Source organism: Mustela erminea, chromosome 6 (genome assembly GCF_009829155.1).
Source record: "Mustela erminea isolate mMusErm1 chromosome 6, mMusErm1.Pri, whole genome shotgun sequence".
Taxonomy (NCBI): Eukaryota; Metazoa; Chordata; class Mammalia; order Carnivora; family Mustelidae; genus Mustela; species Mustela erminea.
The window spans coordinates 124273233-124298063 of record NC_045619.1 but is presented as its reverse complement, the minus strand read 5'-3'; the positions used below and the strand labels follow the sequence as shown (position 1 = coordinate 124298063).

General features: G+C 37.5%; 1 protein-coding gene across 1 annotated transcript in view; it reads right to left on the bottom strand.

Annotated features, from left to right (window-relative positions):
* PLXDC2 (plexin domain containing 2) overlaps window positions 1-24831 on the bottom strand; it is a 473816-nt gene that overhangs the window by 36007 nt on the left and 412978 nt on the right. The window contains exon 14 of the mRNA XM_032349562.1: window positions 7677-7837. Within this exon, the coding sequence (XP_032205453.1) occupies window positions 7677-7837 (161 nt within the window). The remainder of the gene's footprint in view (window positions 1-7676; window positions 7838-24831) is intronic.

The window sequence follows — 24831 nt, the reverse complement described above, 5'->3', positions numbered from 1 at the left end:
ATTAGTCTATTCAGATTGTGTAATTCTTCATGATTCAGTCTTTGAGGATTGTATGCTTCTAGGAATTTATCCATGCTTCTAAGCTGGTGTATCATTGTTCATAGTAGTGTCTTATCATCCCTTTTATTTCTGTGGTATCAGTTGTAACTTCTCCTCTTTTATTTCTGTTTATTTGAGCTCTCTTGGTAAGTCTAGCTAAAGGTTTGTCAAATCTATTTATCTTTTCAAAGTACCAGCTTATTGATCCTTTCTTCTGTCATTTTAGTCTCTACTTCATATTTGTGCTATTGTTATTTCTTCCATTCTACTAACTTTAGGCTCTGTTCGTTTTTCTTTTTCTAGTTCCTTTAGGTGTAAAGGTACACTGTTTATTTGAGATTTTTTCTTTCTTTTTTTTTTTTTTTTTTGAGTTAGGCTTGTTTTACTATGAACTTAGAATTCCCTCTTAGAACTGCTTTGCTGCATCCCATAGATTTTAGTGTGTTGTACTTCCATTTTCATTTGTCTCAATTTTTTTTTTTTAATTTCTCCGCTGCCCCTTTGGTTTTTCAGCAGATGTTGTTTAAACTTCACTTACTCATGATTTTTCCAGTCATTTATTGAGGCTTTGTGGGAGAGTGCAAGTGTCGGGCATATCTACTGGCTTTAGTGGGGCAGCAAGAAAGTGTAGGGTTTGGGGATGCCCACTGGCTTTAGCAAGGCAGTGGGAGGGGCTGGGGCATGCCTGCTGCTTTGGAAGGGGAGTGAGGCAGTGCAGGGACTGTGTGCCCCTACCGGCACCAATAAGGTATTGAGAGGGTGCAAAAATGGTGCTTACAAGCACTACCATTTCTGGAGGGAGTCCCAAAAACACCTTCAATGCTTTCAGATGGGAAAATGAATCTCCTTCACATATAGTTTAGGTGCTTTTCAAACTGCTGCTGCTATGGTGGGCCCTGCAGTGATGAGTCTGTGTATGAGCCTTTTAAGATCAGTATGTTAGTTCCCTATAGACTTTTAGGTCTCCTGGATGGCAGCCCTATTGGTTTTCAAAGACAGATGTTTTAGGAATTCATCTTTATGATGCAGATCTCAAGGGTTAGGGTGCCTGATACGGGGCACAGACCCCTAGCTCCTAAAGAAGTTCTGGATTTGTGAGATCTCTCCTGACTGTAAGTCGCCATGTTGGGGGTAGGGCTTTTGGTAAGCATGGCTTTTCCTTGTCTACCTGTCTCCATATGGTGCTTTTATAATTTGTTGTGAAGGAGCTGTTCCACAGTTTTCCAGGTCTTTTTCATAGAGAATTGTTCTACAGGTTCAGGGTGTCCTTGGGAGGAGATGAGTTCAGGATCCTCCTGTGCTGCTATCTTGGATCACCCCCCAAGTCAATTTTAATAATATATTTTAGTTAACCCAATATCCCCAAGATATTTTCATTTTAACATGTAATTAATATAGAAATTATTAATGAGCTCCTATACATTCTTTTCTCATAAACTTCAAATCTGGTGAGTATTTTATATGTACCCCAGTTCAAACTAGTCACATTTCTTTTTTTTTTTTAAGATTTTATTTATTTATTTGACAGAAATCACAAGTAGGCAGAGAGGCAGGTACAGAGAGAGGGGGAGGCAGGCTCTCTGTTGAGCAGAGAGCCTGATGTGGGGCTCGATCCCAGGACCCTGGGATCATGACCTGAGTCGAAGGCAGAGGCTTTAACCCACTGAGCCACCCAAGCACCCCAGACACATTTCAAGTGCTCAATTGCCACTTAGGGCTAGTGGCTACCACACTGACAGCTGAGCTCTATACCCTTCTTTTCTCTAATCCTCAGGATAAGAATTATATTCTATATAAAGGTAAGCCTCATTGCTCTGCATTATCTTAGTGTCCTCGTGAGAGGCATTGTGCCTATAATTTTTGCTTTCTTCCCTATCATCTTTAAATGAGCGCTTTGTTCAGATTACTTTCTCCCTGAGGGTGTGTTCAGTAGTACTTTACAGCATCAGCAGCATGATGTAGTATTCTTAGTTTTGCTTTACAAAAAAAAACTTTAATATTTTACTCATAGAATCTACATTCCAAGATATCGGTCACCTTTATCATTAGGGTCTCATTCATTTATCTTCATTTTTATTAATAGAAAACAATCAAATCTGGACATAAATATTAGCCATTGTTTAAAAGACTATGAAAAATCAAGGGCAGTATTCAACATAAATTCTTTCATTAAGATTACTCGTCTAAAGCAATTTGTTTATAGTCCACACAGAATTCTTTCGTGGGGATTCTTTTTCATGTGATTTCTACTGTAGAATATTATTTTCTTGACCTTCAGCTAGATTTATTTTATGCATCTTAGTTCAAAATCTTAAATTGTGATATGTTTAAGTAACAGTGTAAACATTTATCTCTGTAACCCATATTCATGCAACAATGAAATTTATTATAAATCACAGAATCTATGCCTCGAAATGTTCAGCAAACACTAATGTAGAATCTAAGGCATATTTAATTCTTCCAAAGAGACAGTAGTTTTATTAAAATCTATTAAAAATTAAGGTGCATGCGATTATTTGAATATTTGTTCTCTGCTATTTTGTTTCAAGATAATAAACTTAATTTAAAAAAAAGATTTTAAAGTACATTAGTCATTCTTGTGTCATATGATGGGTTTTGGTCAAAATCAGGTGTCTTTTTGAAAATTAGTGAGAAAAGTCAGGTAAACGCAAAATGGAAGTCATCTAGTAAAAAGTTAAAGAAAATATTCAGCATAAAATGTGAAGAGGATGATGGAGGAATAGAAGATAAGTTCAGGAAAAATAGACTAGTCCGCCAGACTGAGTAAACACTGAATGTCTTAGGAGAAAGAAACTTACATATGACCCCGTATATGACGACAGAGGATATGAACAATTTAATTGTTTAATTGCACAATATACAAGGTGCTGACCTGCTTTATCACAAGGACTTCTTGACTTTTGTCTAGTTTTCCCTTCATTTTAGTTATTTTATTGCCTTTTGTCACATTCACTTAGTATTCCATTTAAGGATGTATTTCTAGATTTTAATTCCCATTTTATCCCATTTTTCCCTATTAAATATGACGTTTAAAAACTAAAGCCCAGGGGCACCTGGGTGGCTCCATCTGTTAAGCATCTGCCCTTGGCTCAGGTCATGATTCCAGGGTCCTGGGATGGAGCTCCATGTCAGGCTCCCTGCTTAGCGAGGAGTCTGCTTTTTCTCTTCTCCTTCTGCCCCTCTCCTCATGCTCGCTCTCTCTCTCTGTCTCAATAAATAAATAAAATCTTTTAAAAAAAAAGGATAAAGCCCATTTAAGTACTTTGTATGAGGGAGAGGGTTTGTGTCCATAAATAACTGGCATATATTTTCTGCAAGAACAAAACACAGATAACAGCCACTGTCATTCCCTTCACTAAAAGGAGACAAGAGCAACAAGAGCTACACAAATTGGTTACAAATCCAGACAATGATCTTTGGCAATACTTCAGTGCCATTAAATGGCTTATTGCCTTCTTTTGATTTTACTTTTAAGAATCTATTCTGAGTACATAATCTATATCCTCCTATGTTTTTACACAGCACCTGAGGAAAGCCCTCTACACACAAAGAGGCAGTGGTTGAAGATACGGTCTCTGGAGAGCCAGGGCTCAAATTCTGACTCCACCACTAGGCTAAATTCATGATGTTGAGCAAGTTACTTAAATGTTGTGTCTCAGTTTCATCATCTATGATATGAAATAAAAGATAATCTTTATTTACCCTATGGTCTTTGTGAGGATTAAATGAGGTAGTAAGTATAAATCACTTCCACTAGGTGAATTCCTTAATGTTCCCTATTACCGTCATTACTGTCATAACAGGGCTAACTATAATAGCAAAAATAACAATAACAAGAAAAAGGAAGAGCCCCAGTGCTCCATAATATGAGATTGGTTGCATAAACTCTGGTCTATCCATTCAAGGGCAAAGCCATTACATTTCATCACAGTATATACACTGTGTAGCACAGGAACTAAGACCTATAAGCATTCAATGCAATCTGAATTTCATTATGAAAAACACACAAGATACACACTGGGTTAACATTTTAATATCACAAAAATGCAATGTGTATTACGGTCAAGGGCCTGTCACAGTGTAATGGGTAGAGTGTAATGCATCTCACATTTGATGCAGTTTGTGGCTGGCAGAAGGATAACCTTCCAAAGATATGTGTGTCTGAATAGCTAAAATCTGCCAATGCTACCTTCTACAGGAAAAGGAACTTTATAGATGGGATTAAATTAAGGAGTTTGAGATGGGGAGATTATCCTGGATTGTCCAAATGAGCCCTTGCAAGGGGTCTTGCAAGAAGGAGGCAAAAGGATTTAGAGTTTTAGTTGATATGATGGCAGAAGCAGAGTTGGGGATGATTAGAAGGGCCAGGAGTCAAGAGATGCATGCAAACTCTAGCAGCTGAAAACAATAAACAACTTCTGAAATCTCTAGAAGGAACCAGGCTTGCTAACACCTTGACTAATTCTACACTTCTGACCTCCAGTGAGACTAATTACACCAGTGAGACTAAATCTGGACTTTTGACCTCTAAACCTGTTAAAATAATAAGTATGTATTGTTTTAAGCTCCTGGATTTGTGGTAATTTGTTACAGCAGCAATAGGAACTTAATATATAGTCAAGTAAGGCTCTTTTCTACTTCTAGGAAATGTTAGTACTTTCTGAATACCACCTGACAGCATAAGAGACAATCAATAAAGTCTACTGACTAAATACTGAATGGAATATTATACACCATCAAAATGTTTACAAATGAAAAAATGTTATTTAAAAAAAAATAACAGTTTGCATTTTGGGGAAATCACAGTTAACTAACTGGGCAAACATCAAATTCTGCATACAAAAATTCCAGTAGAAAATAAATTAAAATAGTGATAGTGATTGTTTCCACATGTTGGCCCTATAAAGCTGACTCTACTTTTTCTTCTTTACCTTTCTGCAAATTTTCTATAACGAGCAGGTATTGTTTTCATAATGGGAGAAAGCACATCAATTTCATTTAAAAAGCAGACAGCAGTATAATGAGGCACATGAAAAGCAATTTACATAATATTGGTAAATTCAATCTTTTTATGCACCAATGACTAATTTAACTAGTAATTCAAAACCTTCAAATTCCTGGGTCTAGCATGTCAGTCACTGTGAAGTCATGACGGGTCTGTGTTTTGAATTTGTCAACATGGGTCAGCTTTAATAATAGTAAAGCTAAGATTATCATCTTCAAAAAATCACCTGCTGACCAGCTACAGTGAGCTACATGGGCATAGCAAGCAGGATTTCAAGGAGGAAGTGATTTATGTAGAAACTGGCTGTCGACCCAATGGGAAGGAAAAAGGCAAAGGGAAGAAAAGCTCAGGAACCTGCAGAATGATTCTGTTTACTTGAGTGTAGAAAGATAAGAGAAATCTTTCTCCAACTGTGGCTCTTTGACCTCGGAGAAACCATTCCACTACTCTGAGTGCAGTCTCTTCCTTTGTGTTATGAGGGCACAGAACAAAACTATCTCTAAGATGAATGCCAAAAAAACCACCCCTAAACCCACAAAAAACAAGAAACAAACACAAAAATAAAAAAAAAAAAAACTTTTACTATTCTTCAGTCTCACTTTGTATTTCCACAGGGATTGCTATGTACCGATATGAACTGGGTCCTCTGCACCGTGCAAATGGCCGATTCCATCACCATCAGATATTTCACAGTGTCTTCATTTTTACAGTGTCAGAAAACAGACTGCATGGTGCATTAAAGGCTTCAATAAGTAAGGGGTTATAGCAGCAGCTTGATGTCTACTTAGTCACTGAAGCCTTGTAGCTTGTCACTTGTCAACTGTTTGAGGAATGCATTCATGACCCAGGAAACTTTCCTACTTTCTTCCATGAAAGGAAGCAACTTGGCAAAACCTAAAAAACAGCTTTCCAACTAAATGAAATGCTTGATAATTTCACAATTATTTTGATTTTAAATGAGGATGCCATTTCCAGAATACATATGTGAAATTTTAATGGAAGCTCAAAATCTCAAAGGATTTCTTTTTCCCAGAAAATATTGATAGAGTACCTCTTATTTAAAGGAAGCTTCATTGTTTAATCCAAATATTAAGGAACTTTTAAGTCAGTAGGAGGGGGATGAATCAGGTTCATAGTTAATTCTAATGTGAAACAGAAAGGTAAATGCCATAGAAAGACATGGATGAATTATAATGGATAGAATTTCAGAGGAGGAAGAGAGATCATGTCCAGCTTCCAGACAGAGATGGTTCAGGGAAGCTTAGGGGACACATGGCATCGAAGGTGTTCAGATCCTGAATTCAAGAACTGGGATGGCAAGAGAGGGCTTTGTTGGTGGAGGAAACAGAATAAACAAAGTCTTGATGGCATGGAAAATTTGGAGCATGTATAGAGAAAAGTAAAAAGGGAAATGTGGTGGAAGATGTATGGGATAAAGATCAAAATGATGGACAAGATCTAGACACCAAGGCCTTGAATACCAACCTAAGGAGACTGCATTTTAGTCTACAGACATCTGAGAACCATATAGGACTTTTGAGCAATTATTTAACTGATTAGCTCTCATCTCTCCCTCTTAAAAGGAACAAAGGTAATTCTGTAGTTTAAAATTCATGATGATTTCTCATTCAACAAGTGAACAAAATTCAAATCCACCTTTCTGTATGTCACCCAATGAGCTGGAAAAGATTTCAGATTTATAGTTTTGAAACTCTAAGGGGGGGAAGATTTCCTCTATTGCTTCACTATTTCTTTGGGGTTGGAAGAGCAGTAGCCCTATTAAGATGTTGGAATGAAATCTGCACACATGATGTCCCAGGAATTCCAACTGACCGGGGCATAGAATGGGACATGAACTTTATCCAGTGCCCTCCCAGCATCCTAATTTCAGGCCTTTTGGACATCAAGGCTTGGCTTTGGATCCTTTAGCACAGCCCCTGGTCTTCCTCCCTGATTGTTCTTGGGAACTGGCACTAAATCTACATTTTGTACATGAAAAGAGAACACCAGTTCAGCACAGTGCTCTCTCTGTGGCTGAGTGTGCGGGTGTGCCCACATGTGCAGGCACATTCATATATAAACATATGAATATACACACATTACACAAAATGGTGATGACACATACCCTTATCTTTTTGTTATACCTGTTACATCTTATTGTTATTTTGTAGTGAAAGCTCTATTTTTCCTAAATGGTTGACAGCACGTCCACCATATTGTATTATGAATCCAGCCAATACTCAATTAGTATTTACTGATCAATAACACATCCGAGCCAAGTCCTGCAGCCTCCAGTACCTGCTGAATTTCTTTCTACGATCAGGTGAACAGCTGGTCTAACAGGACAAAAACATTATGGTTTCTATTTTACTTCAGAACTGCAAAAGGCAAGATAGCTTAGCTTATTTCTTTAAAAGCTCCTGAGATAAGTGAGCTTATCACATGAAAGCAATCTATCAATATGCTTGTGTGTGCACGCATGTGTGAAACCCGTCTGCTTGCGACTGCAAAATGCAGAAGTCAGGTGCTGCATATTAAATACAGGTGGTGTTAGCAAATACATGGAGTTCATCCACCAGCTTGGATTTCATGTGTCATGCCCGACACTTACCTCAATAAAGAAAATGCTGGCTGCTGACGTTGGATGGTGATACATATAGACGGTCACGAGAATGGCTGCGACTATAATGAGGACCAGGATGAGAATTCCAACAATGAGGCCAGCATGAAGGGTGCCCCCTTTCTTCTCGGCTGCGCTGTCATCTGTAGAAGCTGAAAGAACAGCACAGCTGTCACAATGTTCATGTGTGTGCTTTCAGGTTTGCATTTTCATTAGAGGAGGTGTTTATAGTTTCAATAAAATACCATTAGAACTTTTTCTTTTACTTTCTGTACATCTCTTCCTTTCCATGACACCAGTTTTAGAAGTCTGATGCTCTTTATTTGGGCAATGAAAAATCCATGCTATTCATGATTAAAAATACATTTATAGTTGTGTTTTAATTTATAGTGCAATAAACAAAATTAATAACCTTTATTCTAAAAGTACTGTGGAGAATCTAAAACTCTAATTAACTATATAATAAATTTAACTTTGATTTTTCTCATTAAACCACTGCCACTTTTACCTATGGAAAAATTGATTACTGTTTGAAAGTTCCTTTCTCATCTTCTTCTGGAAATTTTATATTGCAGAGTTTAACGCTTCTTTTCATGGGCTAGAAAGTCTGTGCATTTTCAAAAGTCTGTGCATGAGTTCAAAAGCTAATTTTCAAAATCTTTTTTAAACTGAAATTCTCTTTAAAAGAGTAACAGATGGACGCTAAATGACCCTCAGATAGTTTTATCACCATCTCAAGAGAACACACAGAATATCAAAATATTCCACTATGCCACAAACCAATATTATTTGGTCTGACTTTTACTGAGATGTTTTCCACTGTAACACCCATTTTCACAGAATCAGGAAAAAGAAATTAAATTTCTAAGGTAATAATTACCAACCCAAAGTCAGTCAACCAAATAAAGCTAATCTCTAAAGTCTTCTCTTATTCTAAAATTCTGCAATCTTTGATGACTACTCAGGTATTTAAAGATCTTAAATTATATGTAGCAGGTAACTGTTTATGTGCACACTATGACTGATTATTTTGAACCATTAGAAAAATTGCTTAATATTCATAAAAGCTCTACAGCAGTAGATTCCTAATCTTTTTTTTTTTTAAGATTTTTTAATTTATTATTTATTTGACAGACAGAGATCACAAGTAGGCAGAGAGGCAGGCATAGAGAGAGGAGGAAGCAGGCTCCCTGCTCCCTGCTGAGCAGAGAGCCTGATGCAGGGCTTGATCCCAGCATCCTGGGATCAAGACCTTAGCTGAAGGCAGAGGCTTTAACCCACTGAGCCACCCAGGTGCCCCTAGATTCCTAATCTTTTCATTACTAATTTGCATCTTTGTTTTAAATATTATTTTTGTCTATTGAACCTCATTTAATAAGCACTGATTTATTTCTTATTTTAGATTTTTTGCTAATAAAAAGCAAACATGACTCCCTCCCAGAATGTGTGGTCAATGTGAAGTAACAGAATTCCAGATAAAGCAAAGAAACATGACTTCCCTATTCTTCCTCTCCACCCTTTAAATTTTTGTTGTTATTGTTTGTTTATTATCTGCTTGAGACCCATGGTAGGTGTTTGGTGATTCTTCTCCAAATCTAATAAAGCTCAATATCCTAAAGTTTTCCCTTACATAACTAAAATTCATTGTTGAAAGAAAATACAGTTTAAACAGTAATTCATTATATAAAAAGAGAGGATTTGGGGAAGAAGGAAGAGTATAAATATCAGGGATCTGTCTCCCTTTGTAGACAATAAGTCTACTGGCAGAATGTGTCTGACAACTATTTTGGCACTCTGGACTCTTATCAAAGCCTTGCAACTTTCAGGAGAAAGGCTTGGATTGCAAATTACGGTTAATTTCAATTTCATCTCTTAGCACAGTAGTGGCTACCCATCGTCCACCCCTCAGTTATGTGGCAGGCAGCTGCACATGTGTTCCTGAAATAGCATACAGGAACCAGGGCAGGCAAAAAGCACCCTGTCCTCCAGAGATCAGGGATCTGTGTTCTGACCACTAATTGGTGCTTCTCATCACAGAGGCACAAAGATGTAGCCATTGGTTTCTTGTACCTTCCTCCATTGTTACAAACCCTTCCCCCTCTGGCTGAAGTAATTTCCAAGAGATTTAGAGAGCCAGGGCTCTTTTCACCCTCTTCCACTTCATTTTTCTCTTTTTCCGCTTTTGGGAGCTAGACAGTAAAGACTAGGACATTCAAAAACAACTGCATGTATGGGGTTAAATTAGATAGTGAGGGCACATGACTAGGAAATGGCTCAGAAAAGACCTGAAAAGACATTAAGATCCTCAGCTAGAAACAGTCTGCAACAACAATAACAACATATAAGGCAATCAACAATAAACAAAAATAATATCAAAAAGCAGCAAGCTATGGGGAAGGGGAGGGGGAGAATCTGATTTCCAGAGTTACCACATTATTAGATTCAAATGTCCAGTTTTTAGCAAAAATTCACAAAACATGCAAAGAAACAAGAAAGTATTGTTCATTCAAAGGAAAAAATAAATCAACAGAAACCATTCCTGAAAAAGAACTGACAGCAGTATAATAGAGTTTAAAATAATTGTCTTGAAGATGCCCAAAGAACCAAAAGAAGATGGGGAGAAAGTCCGGAAAACAATGTGTGAACAAAATGAAATATTAACACAGAGATAGAAAACGGAAAAAAGCAGAAAGAAATTCTGGAGCTGAATATATACAGTAACTGAAATGAAAAATTCACCAGAGGGATTCAAAGGCAGAAATGAGCAGGCAGAACAAAGAACCAGTGGACTTGGAAGACAGGACAGTGGAAATCACTGACTTTGAGAGACAGAAAGAAAAAGAGCTGAGGGGCCATCAAGTAGATCAACATGCACATTGCAGGAGTCCAGAAAGGAGGGACAGAGAGGGGGCAGAGAGAATATTTTAAGAAGTAATGCCCCCAAACTTCCCAGATTTGATAAAAGACATGAATATAAACATCCACGAAGCTCAAGGGACTCAAGTAAGATGAACTCAAAATGACCCACACTGAGATTCATTATGACCAAAGTTTTGAAAATCAAAGTCAAAGAAAGAATTCCTAAGATAACAAAAAAGAAAAGAGTGAGGAAAGAGAAAGATGGTGGAGGAGTAGGAGACTGAAAGATCCAGGTCCCAGGAGTTCAGCTCGGTATTTATCAAACCATTTTGAACATCTACAAACTCAATAGGAGACAGAAAAAAAAAAAAAAAAGCAGCAATTCTAGGATCAGAAAAGCAACCACTTTCTGGAAGGTAGGACATGCGGAAAAGTTAATCCGAGACAATAGGTGGGAAGAGAGACTGTGGAGGTAGGGGCCAGCTCCCAGCAAGTAAGAGAGCACTGGAGCACAAAATTGGAAATTTTAGAAGTCAGCTCCACTGAGGGAAGTTGCTCCCAAGGCTTAGCGGGTGGTAGAGCCCTCCCAGGGACAGTGTGGTCTCAGGACCTGCTGGAACACAAAAAGACCAGGGGTGCCTGAGTGTGGCAGAGCTGCCATGTATCAGAGCAGAGAAGCCGGCTGCAGAGACAGAGCAGAGCAAGGGTGCTCTCAGCTCGGGGTTACCTTAAACTGTGATCCGAGGCACAGTTGTACCACTGCTCTTCTAGCAGGGACCCCACAAGTGGTAAATCCAGACAGACTCACCCCACCCCCACTTTCCTCCTCTGGGAGGAGTGGCACGGGAGTGCACTGCAGCAATCTGCTAGGTTTGGAGACTCCAAACGGGGACATGCAACAGAGATAAAAACGCCTGGTCACGGGCCTGGTAAGCTCAGAGCATAGCCAGAGACCAGGGAGATGGGAGGGATTGACTGCTTTTCTCTGAGGGCGCACTGAGGAATGGGGCCCTGAGCACTTGGCTCCTAGGGGGCTGGAGATTGGGAGGCCGCCATTTTCTTTTCTTTTTTTTTTTTTTTTTATTTCCAGCATAACAGTATTCATTATTTTTGCCATTTTCATTCTTCTCCTCCAAAGCAGTATGGAAAGTATTCAGGAAACAAAAGCTCCGGAGAGTGAACCTGCACAGATTACTTAGTCTGGTCCCTGACAAGGGTGGAGCAATTCTGCCTCAGGCAAAGACATGTGAGAATCACTGCAACAGACCCTTCCCTACAGAAGATCAGCAAGAATATCCAGCCAAGACCAAGTTCATGGATCAGTGAGAACTACGGAACTCCAGAGCTAGGGGAAAGCAACATAGAATTCATGGCCTTTTCCCCATGATCCTTTAGATCCTTCAAAAGTAAATTTTTTTAAATTTTATTTTTTCTTATTCTATTTTTAAACATTTTTCCTCTTTCCCATTTTAATGATTTTTAAACTATTTTATCTTATCAATACCTTTTTAAAAATCTTTTAAAATTTTTATAGTTATAGTCAGATTATTTTTTTTAAAGATTTTATTTATTTATTTGACAGACAGAGATCACAGGTAGGCAGAGAGGCAGGCAGAGAGAGAGGAGGAAGCAGGCTCCCTGTGGAGCCGACAGCCCGATGTGGGGCTCGATCCCAGGACCCTGGGATCATGACCTGAGCCAAAGGCAGAGGCTTTAACCCACTGAGCCACCCAGGCACCCCTAGTTATAGTCACATTTTTATCCCTTCACTGTATTTAGCCTTATTTTTTTGTATACACATAGGCGTTTTTTTCTTTAAAATTTTGGGATACAATTTCTTCTAACAGATCAAAATATACCCTAAATCTAGTGCATAGCTTTAGTCTAGTCTCCAGTCTGATCACATTCTTTCCTCTTTTTTTTTTCAAACAACTTCTTATCTTTTCAATTCCTTTTTTAAAATCTTCTATAATTTTCATCTTTACAGTCATATTCCATCCCTTCATCATGTTTACCCTTATTTTTGTATATATATAAGTTTTTCATTCTTTAGAATTTGGGAGGTAGTTTCCTCTAACAGACCAAAATACACGCAAAATCAAGTGTGTGGCTCTGTTCTATTCACCAGACATATATACACACACACACACAAAATATTAATATATATGTTTTTCTTTTTCCCCCCAGGTTTTGGGTCTCTTCTGGTTTGATTAGTGTTTATTTTTCTGGGGTCATTGCTACCCTTTTAGTATTTGTTCTCTCATTCATCTATTTTTATCTGGATAAATTGACAAGGTAGAAATCCACCACCAAAAAAAAAAAAAAAAAAAGAGAGAGAAAGAATAAAAAAGAATAAGAAGCAGTATTGATGGCTAGGGATCTAATCAATATGGGCATTAGTAACATGTCAGAACTAGAGTTCAGAATGACGATTATCAAGGCGCTAGCTGGGCTCAAAAAAAGCATGGAATACAATAATAGTAGGGGATTTTAACTCTCTCCTTACTGAAATGGACAGAACATCTTAGCAAATCAATAAGGAAATAAGGCTTTAAATGACATGCTGGATCATATGGACATCACAGATACACTTAGAACATTCTATCCCCAAACAACAGAATACACATTCTTCTCTAGTGCACACAGAACATTCTCAACCTGGGTCACAAATCAGGTCTCAACTGCTACCAAAAGATTGGGGATCATTCCCTGCATATTTTCAGACCACAATGCTCTGAAGCTAGAATTCAGTCACAAGAGGAAAGCTGGAAAGAACTCAAATACATGGAGGCTAAAGAGCATCTTATTAAAGAATAAATGGCTCAACCAGGAAATTAAAGAAGAATTAAAAAAATTTATGGAAACAAATTAAAATGAAACACAACTGTTCAAAATCTTTGGGACACAGCAAAGGCGGTCCTGAGAGGAAAGTATGTAGTGATACAATCCTTGCACAAGAAAAAAGAAAGGTCTCAAGTACACAGCCTAACCCTATACCTAAAGGAGCTGGAGAAAGAACAGCAAAGAAAGCCTAAACCCAGCAAGAGAAGAGAAATCATAAAGATCAGAGCAGAAATCAATGAAATAGAAACCAAAAGACTAGAAGAACAAATAAAACTAGGAGCTGGTTCTTTGAAAGAATTTATAAGATTGAGAAGCCTCTGGCCAGACTTATCAAAAAGAAAAGAGAAAGGACCCAAAGAAATAAAATGATGAACTAAAGAGGAGAGATCACAACCAACACCAAAGAAATACAAACAATTATAAGAACATATGAGCAACTATATGCCAGCAAATTTGAAAATCTGGAAGAAATGGATGCATTCCTAGAGACATATAAAATACCAGAGCTGAACCAGGAAGAAATAAAAAACCTGAACAGACCCACAACCAGTAAGGAGATTGAAGCAGATATCAAAAGTCTTCCAACAAACAAAAGCCCAGGGCCAGACAGCTTCCCAGGGGAATTCTACCAAACATTTAAAGAAGAATTAATACATATTCTCCTGAAAATGTTCCAAAAAATAGAAATGGAAGGAAAACTTCCAAACTTATTTTATGAGGCCAGCATTACCATGATCCTAAAACCAGACAAATAACCCATCAAAAAGGAGAATTACAGATCAATATCCCTGATGAATATGGTTGCAAAAATTCTCACTGAAATATTAGCTAATAGAATTTAACAGTACATTAAAAGGACTATTCACCATGACAATGTGGATTTATTCCTGGGCTGCAAGATTGGTTCAACACTCGCAAATCAATCAATGTGACATAATACATTAATAAAAGAAAAAACAAGAACTATATGATACTCTTCATAGATGTTGAAAAAAGCATTTGACAAAGTACAGCATCCTTTCCTGATCAAAACTCTTCATAGTGTAGGCACAGAGGGTACATACTTCTGTATCATCAAAACCATCTATGAAAAACCCACAGTGAATATCATTCTTAATGGGGAAAAACAGAGCTTTTCCCCTAAGGTCAGGAACACAGCAGGCATATCCACTATCACCACTGCTATTCGACATAGTACTAGAAATCCTAGCCTCAGCAATCAGACAACAAAAGAAATAAAATGCATCTGAATCCACAAAGAAGTCAAACTCTCACCCTTTGCAGATGATATGATACTTTTATGGAAAACCCAAGACCACTAGTGCTAAAATTCATACAGGAATTTAGTAAAGTGTCAGAATATAAAATCAATGCACAGAAATCAGCTGCATTTCTGTACACCAACAGAAAGACAGAAAAGAAAAGTTAAGGAGTTGATCCCACTTACAATTGCACCCAAAACCATAACATACCTAGAAATAAACCTAACCAAAGAGGCAAAGAATCTGTACTCGAAAACTATAAAGTACTCATGAAAGAAATAGAGGAAGACACAAAGAAATGGAAAAATGTTCCATGCTCATGGATTGGAAGAACAAATACTGTGAAAATGTCTATGCTAACTAATGCAATTTATACATTTAATGCAATCTCTATCAAAATACCATCAATGTTTTTCAAAGAAATGCAACAAATAATCCTAAAATTTATGTGAAACCAGAAAAGACCCCAGAGAGCCAGAGGAATGTTGAAAAAGAAAGCCAAAGTTGACAGCATCATAATTCCAGACTTCAAGCTCTATTACAAAGCTGTAATTAATCAAGGCAGTATGGTAGTGGCACAAAAACAGACACATAGATAAATGGAAGAAAATGGAGAGCCCAGAAATGGACTCTCAACTCTATGGTCAACTAATCTTCAACAAAACAGGAAAGAATGTCCAACAGAAAAAAAGCAGCCTCTTCAACAAATGGTGTTGGGATAATGGAAAAGTCACATGCAGAAGAACGAAACTGGATCATTTCCTTATACCACACACAAAAATAGACTCAAAATGGATGAAAGACCTCAATGTGAGGCAGGAATCCATCAAAATCCTTAAGGAGAACACAGGCAGCAACCTCTTCAACCTTAGCCGCAATACCTCCTTCCAAGAAACATTGCCAAAGGCAAGGAAAGCAAGGGCAAAAATGAACTATTGGGACTCCAAGATTAAAAGCTTTTGCAAAGTAAAGGGAACAGTCAACAAAACCAAAAGAAAACTGACAGAATGGGAGAAGATGTTTGCAAATGACATATCAGATAAGGAGCAGTATCCAAAATCTATAAAGAACTTATCAAACTCAATACCCAAAGAACAAATAATCCAATCAAGAAATGGGAAGAAGACATGAACAGGTATTTCTACAAAGAAGACACCCAAATGGCCAGCAGACACATGAAAAAGTGCTCAACATCACTCAGTACCAAGGAAATACAAACCAAAACCACAATGAGATACCACCTCACACAAGTCAGAATGGCTAAAATTAACAAGTCAGGAAATGACAGATGTTGGCGAGGATATGGAGAAAGCAGAACCCTCCCATACTTTTGGTGGGAATGCAGGCCGGTCCAGCCACTCTGGAAAACAGTATGGAGATTCCTCAAAACATTGAAAATAGAGCTATCCTATGATTCAGCAATCACACTACAGGGTATTTACCCTAAAGATACAAATGTAGTGATCTGAAGGGGCACATGCACCTGAATGTTTATAGCAGCAATGTCCACAATAGCCAAACTATGGAAAGAGCCTAGATGACAATCAACAGATGAACAGATAAAGAGGATGTAGTGTGTATACACACACACACACACACACACACACACACACACACACAGGAATACTATGCAGCCATCAAAAATTCTAAAACCTTGCCATTAGCAATGACATGGCTGGAACTAGAGGGTATTATGCTAAGCAAAATAAGTGCATCAGAGAAAGACAATTATCATATGATCTCTCTGATATGAGTAAATTGAGAGGCAGGGGGTGGGGTCATGGGGGGTAGGGAGGGAAAAAAATGAAACAAGTTGGGACCAGGAGGGAGACAAAACATACGAGACTCTTAATCTCAGAAAACAAACTGAGGGTTCTCAGGGCGAGGGGGGTAGGGATGGGGTAGTTGGGTTATGGACACTGGGGAGGGTATGTGCTATGGTGTGTGCTGTGAAATGTGTAAGACTGATGATTCACAGACCTGGTCCAAATAATACATTACCCCTGATCCAAATAATACATTATATGTTAATTTTTAAAAGTTAAAAAAATAAAAAGAAAATAGTAATAATACAGACAACAGGCAAGGAATATTCATTCACTCATTTATTTAAGAGAGAGCAAGAGAGTGGAGGGCTGGTAAGAGGGACAGAGAGAATCTCAGGCAGACTCCACACCGAGCATGGAGACTGATGAGGGGCTTGACCTCACTACACTGTGAGATCTGATCCAAGCCACAATCAAGAGTTGAACGTTTTACTAACTGAGCCACATAGGCATCCTTGTTTATTTTATTTATTATAGAGAGAGCAAAAGAGCCAATGGGTTTAATCATTCCCTACCAAAAAAATCAACTAAACACAAAAGAAGACAGTAATGCTGGAGGCACATAGACACAAGTAGCAAAAATGATGGAAAAAAGCCCCTCCTTATCAGTAATTGTTTTATATTTTAGTGGATTAAAGACTCCAATAAAAAAACACAGATTGTCAGAAAGAATAAAAACACATGATCCAACTATACGCTGTCTCTACAATACTAACTTCAGATCCAAAGACACAAATGGGTTGAAAGTGCAAGCATGAAAAATGATATTCCATATAAATAGTAATCAAATGTCAGCAGAGGTAACTATACTAATGTCAGACTAGTAGATTTTCAATTCAAAAAGTTATGAGACATGGGGCGCCTGGGTGGCTCAGTGGGTTAAAGCCTCTGCCTTCGGCTCGGGTCATGAACCCAGGGCCCTGGGATCGAGCCCCACATCGGGCTCTCTGCTCCGCAGGGAGCCTGCTTCCTACTCTCTCTCTGCCTGCCTCTCTGTCTACTTGTGATTTCTGTCTGTCAAATAAATAAATAAAATCTTAAAAAAAAAGAAGTTATGAGACAAAGGACATCATGTAGTAACAAAAAGTTTCAATACAATAAGAAGATATAATAATTACAAACATTTATCTAGCTAATGACAAACCACCAAAAAATATAAAGCAAAAACTGATGAATCAAAGGGAGAAACAGACATTCCTATAATAATAGTGGGAAATTTCAATATCCACTTTCAATATTGGAAAGAACTAGACAGAAGATAAGTAGAGAAAGAGGACTTCCCACAATAAACCAATAGCTTGAATAGACATATACAGAACATTCTACCCAATGACAACATACACATTCTTCTCAAGTGCGCATGTAAGACCTTTTAGAGTAGACCATATGTTCAGTCACAAATTAAGTGTCAACAGGTGTAAAAAATAGATATCATACAGAGAAGTGTCTCTATCCACAGTGGGATGGAGTTAAGAAATCAGTAACAGAAATCAAACTGGAAATTCACAAATTTGTGGAAATTAAGCAAAAACTTGACCAACCAAAGTATTGTCATGAAATCATAAGGGAAATTAGATATGAATGAAAACAAAAACACAAAAACCAAAACTTAGGGGCTACCACAAAAGCAGGGCTAAGGAGGGAATTTATAGCAGTTAATATTCACGTTAAAAACAAGAAAGATCTTGAATCAACAACCTAACTTTACAAGTTAAGAAACTAGAAAGAAAAGAACAAATTAAACCCCAAATTAGCAGAAGTAAAATAAACAAGATGAGAACAGAGAGAAGCAAAATAAAGAATAAAAAAATAATAAAGAAAATTAATGAAATTGGTTCTTTGAAAAAACAAAATGGGGACTCACACACTAGCAGTCTAGCCTCAGAGTCTGGACCCTGAGCCTCTGATCACTAACCCCACAGCTGATAGTAAACTGTATTTACTGCTATTTCTCCTTACTTCATGTTATCAATTCTGGCAAAGAATTCTAAAACATCTTTGGTAATTTCAAATGAAGAAAAGTTAACTTAAATGTGGTTAAAGGATTAACATTGTGCCTTCAAGTGCGTAGGGGCTGTGTCTGATCTGTCACTTCTGTCAGACTACGTCTACCTTCATATGCACTGACAATCCACGTTTGTAAGGAGGAAAGGAGGGAGAGAGGAGGAAGAAAAAAAGAAAAACAAAGCTGTTGAAAATGGGTTGCAGCTCTTGGAATGGCCATTTCTCCAATAAAAATCAAATAAAGTTTACAGCAGATTACTTTATCTGGTCTTCAGTTACCTTTTCTCTGCAATGGAGTCAGGAACAGTAACTCTCCCAGAGAAATGCTGTGAGAATCACCATTGAACACATATAAAATACTTGGGAGAGTAAGCACTTAATTAATGTAGCCATTGTATTAATATTATTACTTCTACTATGAGGCAGTTTGAGGCAAATGATGGTGTCCAATTCATGACAGCACATAAACTATGTTTTTGCCCTTAAGATTTGTTACTTTTAAAGTTTGGCTTTATTCTTAAGTATGCTTGTATCATTGTACTTTGTGCACTTGGCTTTTTTTTTTCTTCTTCTTATTTTTAAAAGTGTGATACATTACTGTCATGGGAAAATGGGATTACTTTAAAATGTTGCTTTGGAGAAAAAGTGGCAGAAAAAAATCTCCTCGGGTCAAGAGGGGAAGCCTTGAATTTTTCTTCAAATCCTATGTGTAATTCCATTCATCCATCCTCCTATTCCTCTCCTCACCTATCCCCAGATCCATCCATCTAAACAGCATCTGGTTCTGTCCCTGGGATGAATAGTCTTTTATAGGCAGCATGTCAAGTTTCAGCCTCACTGAAGATGTGTGTGTGTGTGTGTGTGTGTGTGTGTTTGTACGTGCGCACGCAAATTGGGAGAAGAACAAGAAGACACTTTTGAGTTAGCCTCAGGCTGCCACTTCCCAAGTGAACCAGAACCTGTTGAGGAAGCAACAGGCTTTTAAAAAGCGGTCCTTCCCAGGGAGAAGCAAGAGAGCCAGAAACATGTTTTATTCAGTAAGAGCATCGGTCAGTAAAATTATCCCCGACTTGTAGGATGTAAATTGCCAATCTTAAGAACATAAAATCATAACCGGATTTATACCTTGGAAACCTCACTCACTGCCTTCATTTAGGCATAAATGTTTACTTTCTCACTTATTACTTATTTATATTTTCAATAGTGGCTTAGTTATACTATCTCCTTTCTAAAACACTACTTTGCAGCGTGGGTGTGGATGTGAAGACACCATTTCATGTCTAATGAAGTCTGTACAGAGTCTGGTTTGTTGCTGGTCAAATAAGTATTTAATGACATTTCTGGATGATGATTTTAACAAAATAAACAATCTCCATAGATTCAGAATAGTGCTAACCAGGAGACAAAATAAATATTGAGGGATCTACGACTGTGCATATGACTTTACTCTGTGTTATAATTAGGGCAGACCATTTAAGGAGAAATACAACAAATTCAATTCCAAAATATTACAGAGGGATCCTTGTGTCCCAAGCGAGTGCTATTTCCAAATGCTTCGAATGGTCATCTGGATGGAGTGGCCAAAATTACACAAATATTTCTGGAGAGCCTATTTTTCCATTTTCATATTACTTAAGCAAGTTTTCTGCATCTCTACTCTAGCTGCCTTCTCTACTAACAAGTATTATGATGGCATATAAAAGGTTGTTGAATCTGGAAATGAAGTGATTGCTCTATTCATGTGCTTTAATTTTAAATTCTTTCACTATTTGTTTGCAGGTTGGTATCGCTGTCCCATTAAATGGTACAGGGTTTGCACACTCACGGCTACCTGCAAACAGAATTCGGGAGATCACCCGTGTTAAAAATGATGACCACCTCAAACACAAAATCAGAATTTAAAAAGTGTAAACAAGTGCTATTGATTTTCATCATTGAAATTAAGTTCATTCACCTGGAGGGTGGACAGCTCAAACTGATTTCAATCCTTCAGAAAAGACCGTGAACAAAAATGTCAATTTTGGAAACAGTCATTCATTCCTGTGGTTCGACTGATTGTTCTTAGAGATGGGCATACAGAACTGGGTCAGAAAAACTTAAGCCTATTTCTGGCACAAACTTAAGCTCATGAGAGTCCATGAGGAGTTCCCAAAGATGATGAGTAACCTAGTCCGAAGACTCAGACTCTTACTCTAGTCTTAGAAGTATCTTATACTCTCTCATTCATTTCCAAAAGTGAACAAAAGTCAAACAACAATCCTCAAGCAAATATAGTATTGTGCACAGGACAATTCAAATCTTTAGCTTTTTTTTTTTTTTTAACCTTATATCGTGCCTTCAAATGAGAGGAATTAATGATGAATGATAGTAAGATACCTTAAAACGGAGCCTCAAAGCCCCCAAAAGGAGGTAAATAGATATGAGAAAAGCCTATCAAATCAAGGCCATTTTTTTTGCTACTCTGTTGAAGATACATTTTAAAACATAAATGAAACACAGAAAATCAATAGTATCAATGAGAATATACTCTCCTCTGATCCACTGAATGACCCACAAGTTCCTAGCTTTTTAATACTTTATAAAATGCAAATCAATATTTAGACATAGAAAAGGCTAGGAGAATTTTCAAATATATCTAAGCAATCTGCTATTTTGGGGTAAGTTTTAGCTACCATGATAGTAAAGACAACAGACTTTTAAAAGTTATTTTAAATATGTATTAAAAAATACTCTAGACCTCAGGCAAATGTGTTTCATTTGCTGCACTCCAAGAAAATTTATGAGCTATTGATAAGAGGAAAAATGAAAGAAATAAGGACATAGACGATAAGAGGAAAGAGGAGGAACAATTTGACAGGTTGTTTCTTCGAAGTATCATGTTCGATTTTAAACCTCTACGTCTCCTTGCTCTTTCTAAGACCAGTATTCTTATCAGGATTTATATCAGAAAATCAGGTGATACTGATATTTGGTGTTTAGAAGTATAGTTCTTCAATATGTTAAAAAGATTTTAATACATTGCTAAAGTGATCTGTACCCACTATTAAATTTTGCCAGTAATTAAAGTCCAGAAATAAAGTAAAACTAAAATAGAAATATGCCTCCTCTGAAATTTTATTCACTTTAGAACTAACTCTTCTCTTGGCTTTAAAATGAAACACTACAGCCCATAAATTCCACAATGTATTAATATCCTTTGGGTGCCCAAGAGGCTCATGGGTTGGACAAAGTCTTGCACTAATCTGTACAAAATTCATAAATCTTATACACATGATGTCAAAATGTTCCTTTTTAAAGCTTCAGAATGAAGTTAAACTATGAGTACTTACAGTGTTAGTCTTCCATTCTCAGATTAAAAACACACACACACGACTTTCCCTGTGGAATATTATCTAATCCATTTATAACCTAAAGCATGTAATGGAAGAAAATCAAGTGATAATAACATTTTTAGTTAAATTGACTTTCCTTTGGAAGTTTCCCTGTAACTGATCTCATCTTGTTGCTCATCTATTTTTCCCCTTAGCGCTTTTAAATTTCTACATTCGTGATCATGACCTTGACTTCATTCTGAGTTGCTTCTGGTGTTTCTGTTTTTTTTGATGCTTGCCAATCTGTCACTATTCAGTTTTTAAGGGTCCCTCGGAACTATTATACAAGCTATACCTAATCCACAATACATGTCACTGTGACAATACATTCATAATTCACATTATGAAATCTCCATAGGAAAGATTAGGGTAAGTACTGTGAAAAGATATGAAAATGGGTGCACAAAGCCCTGCTAAGTGCATTATGTGTGGTGGGAACAATATCTGGCAGGGACAGCTGGCCCAGCTTCTCTCCTACAGCCTGGGCTACAACAGGGCAGCTGTGAAATTCCATTCAGGGAAACATAAGAGAACATTCTGGGCTAAAAGAGCTTAGGGGATGACAATCCTTTTTAACAATAATCCGTTACCTTTTATCTTAGATAAATGAAGCTAAATAAGATTTCTGTGAAATCAGATTTAAAAAAATGCTTGATTCCATCAAAATGAGGGATTTTGGATAGCAGTCACCACCCAGCCGCTTCTAGCTTCATCATGTGATTGGTGCTTCAGAGTAGGCACATGTGTGAGCATCGAAAAAGAGGGATTGACAGTGCATGCAGCAGGCATAAGACCCAAAATAGATCTTTGGAACAATCCATTATCATTTTTCACTTCTTATGTGTATGTACTATTTTTTTTTAAGATTTGAGAGAGAGAGACAAAAGGAGGGAGAGAGAGGTGAAAAGAGGAGGGGGGGGGAGAATCTCAAGCAGACTCCCCACTGAGTACAGAGCCCAATGTGGGGCTTGATCTCACAAACCTGAGCCAAAATCAAGAGTCAGATGCCTAACCCAGAGAGCCACATGGTGCCCTGTGTATGTACTACTTTTTATAGTCTACACACACATTTAATATTTTCAGCAACCAAGATCTTTATTAAGACCTAACTTTAAAACTTTTCTTAACATTAGCTTTCTATATATAAAGCTGTCCTTGAATACAGTTGACTTCTCCACCTAAAAATATATTTAAAATTTATTTTTGAAAAATAAGTTGTGTCTCTACTTCTATAAAACAACACAAAGAAAAGGGATCTTAGCATCTAAATTGCCCAGCCAAATATTAAACTACAGAGTTTCATAGAAATAGTTTGCTCTTTTAATTTCAGGCCAAGTCCTTGGCCAAGTCCAACCCTAAGAAATCAGGGTTTTAAAGCACAGAAAAAAAAAAAGGTAGATTTTCTTAATGACTATATTCACAGTGAATATGGAATACTAAAAGTAAGGTTGATGACAGTACTTTTAAGATTGGGGGTTCAGAATAGAGTGACTCCTCAAACGATTTAATCCCACCCATTCCAGAATGAAGTCACCTATGTTGGCAGGTCATTTATACACAAACCTGTGGGCATCATAATGAATTTCGACTTCCCTACCAAATCTACCAGGTTTTCTCAACATGGAGGAAGAACCATCTTTACCTTGCTCCTGTAAGTGGGTAAAGAGAAAGGTATGTCCAAACCACTTAGCTAACATAGACCCTTAGTATTTCCACTCTTCGTAATCATGGCGACACTGCTGAGTCATTAGCAGGTGTTCTTAAAATTATTCAAGGAGATTGGATCCATTCTCTCACTGCAGCTGAAGTGCATGAACCTAAGGACATCTCTCTCATAAACAGTTTTTCCAGTGGAGAGATCAAGCTCTATTTCACACGTATACCCACCATTAGGAACACAGGCCAGTGAGGCCCTTTAAGTGTTCACCCCCAGACCACAGCAGGAGCTGGACCATGGGACATGCAAGATAGAACCTACAGCCATTATTTGAATAAACAAAAAGCCCAGCTGCTGAGGTGCAGTAAACTATAAAAATTAAATCAACCTTGCAGTGGTTATCCGTATGCAACTTCTTTTGAAAAGTGCTAAATATTAAATCTGTATTATTAAATCAACCCCAAGTTTTTTGACATTTGAATTTATGCTCAATATTAATGAAAACCTTTGGGTTTCCTAAGAAAGCATGGCTTAATTTAGTTGCCAAAGATATCATTTTGGTCTCTATGTATGCCTTACAATTGAAACCTCAGTCCTTCATGTTCTCAACAACCATACGACCCTTTTGTTATTTATTGTGGTTTGATATATACTGTCCTCCAGGAGGGTAAATGGGCAGGACGACATGCATGTGCTATGCTTCATACAGAGAGAGAATCAGAAACTCAGAAAAAAAAAATGATTTGGGTCTGGAATTTCATTTTAATTTGTGTTACCAGATTGAATAAAGAGTGCCTACTGTCAAGGGTAGGAAGAAAAAATTAAAACAACTGAGAACCAGTTTTGCAGAATATTTATAGTTTACTGCTTTGCATTGATACGGACAAAACTTAGCTCAGATAACATCCTTAGCAAGGACAGAATCAGGTCACTTGCTTGAGAAGAGAGAAACTGTGTTTATCATAATTGCCTGCCCTGAGGTCCTAGAATATCAAGTTTCCTGATATACAAAGTTCCAAGGGTTGAATGTGGGATAGAACATGGTCAGTCTGGAAGATGAGTTTCTAATCTTTTCCACCAAATAAGCTTTGTAAAATGGCCCCACAAGTCGTATGTGATACTCCCATGAATCTTACGGTTGCAAGGACCTTGGTCTCAAAGTGTTGAGGGTCCAGGAGCCACCATGCTCATTGTGATGTTGATGTGACAGTTGGTTCTGTTTGCTGAGATGCTAGATATCTTTAACCAGGGGAAAATGGCAGACAAATAGCTACTTTGCTGACTGCAGCATTTGGAGCAATCCTCCCTGCAGGACAGGATGGC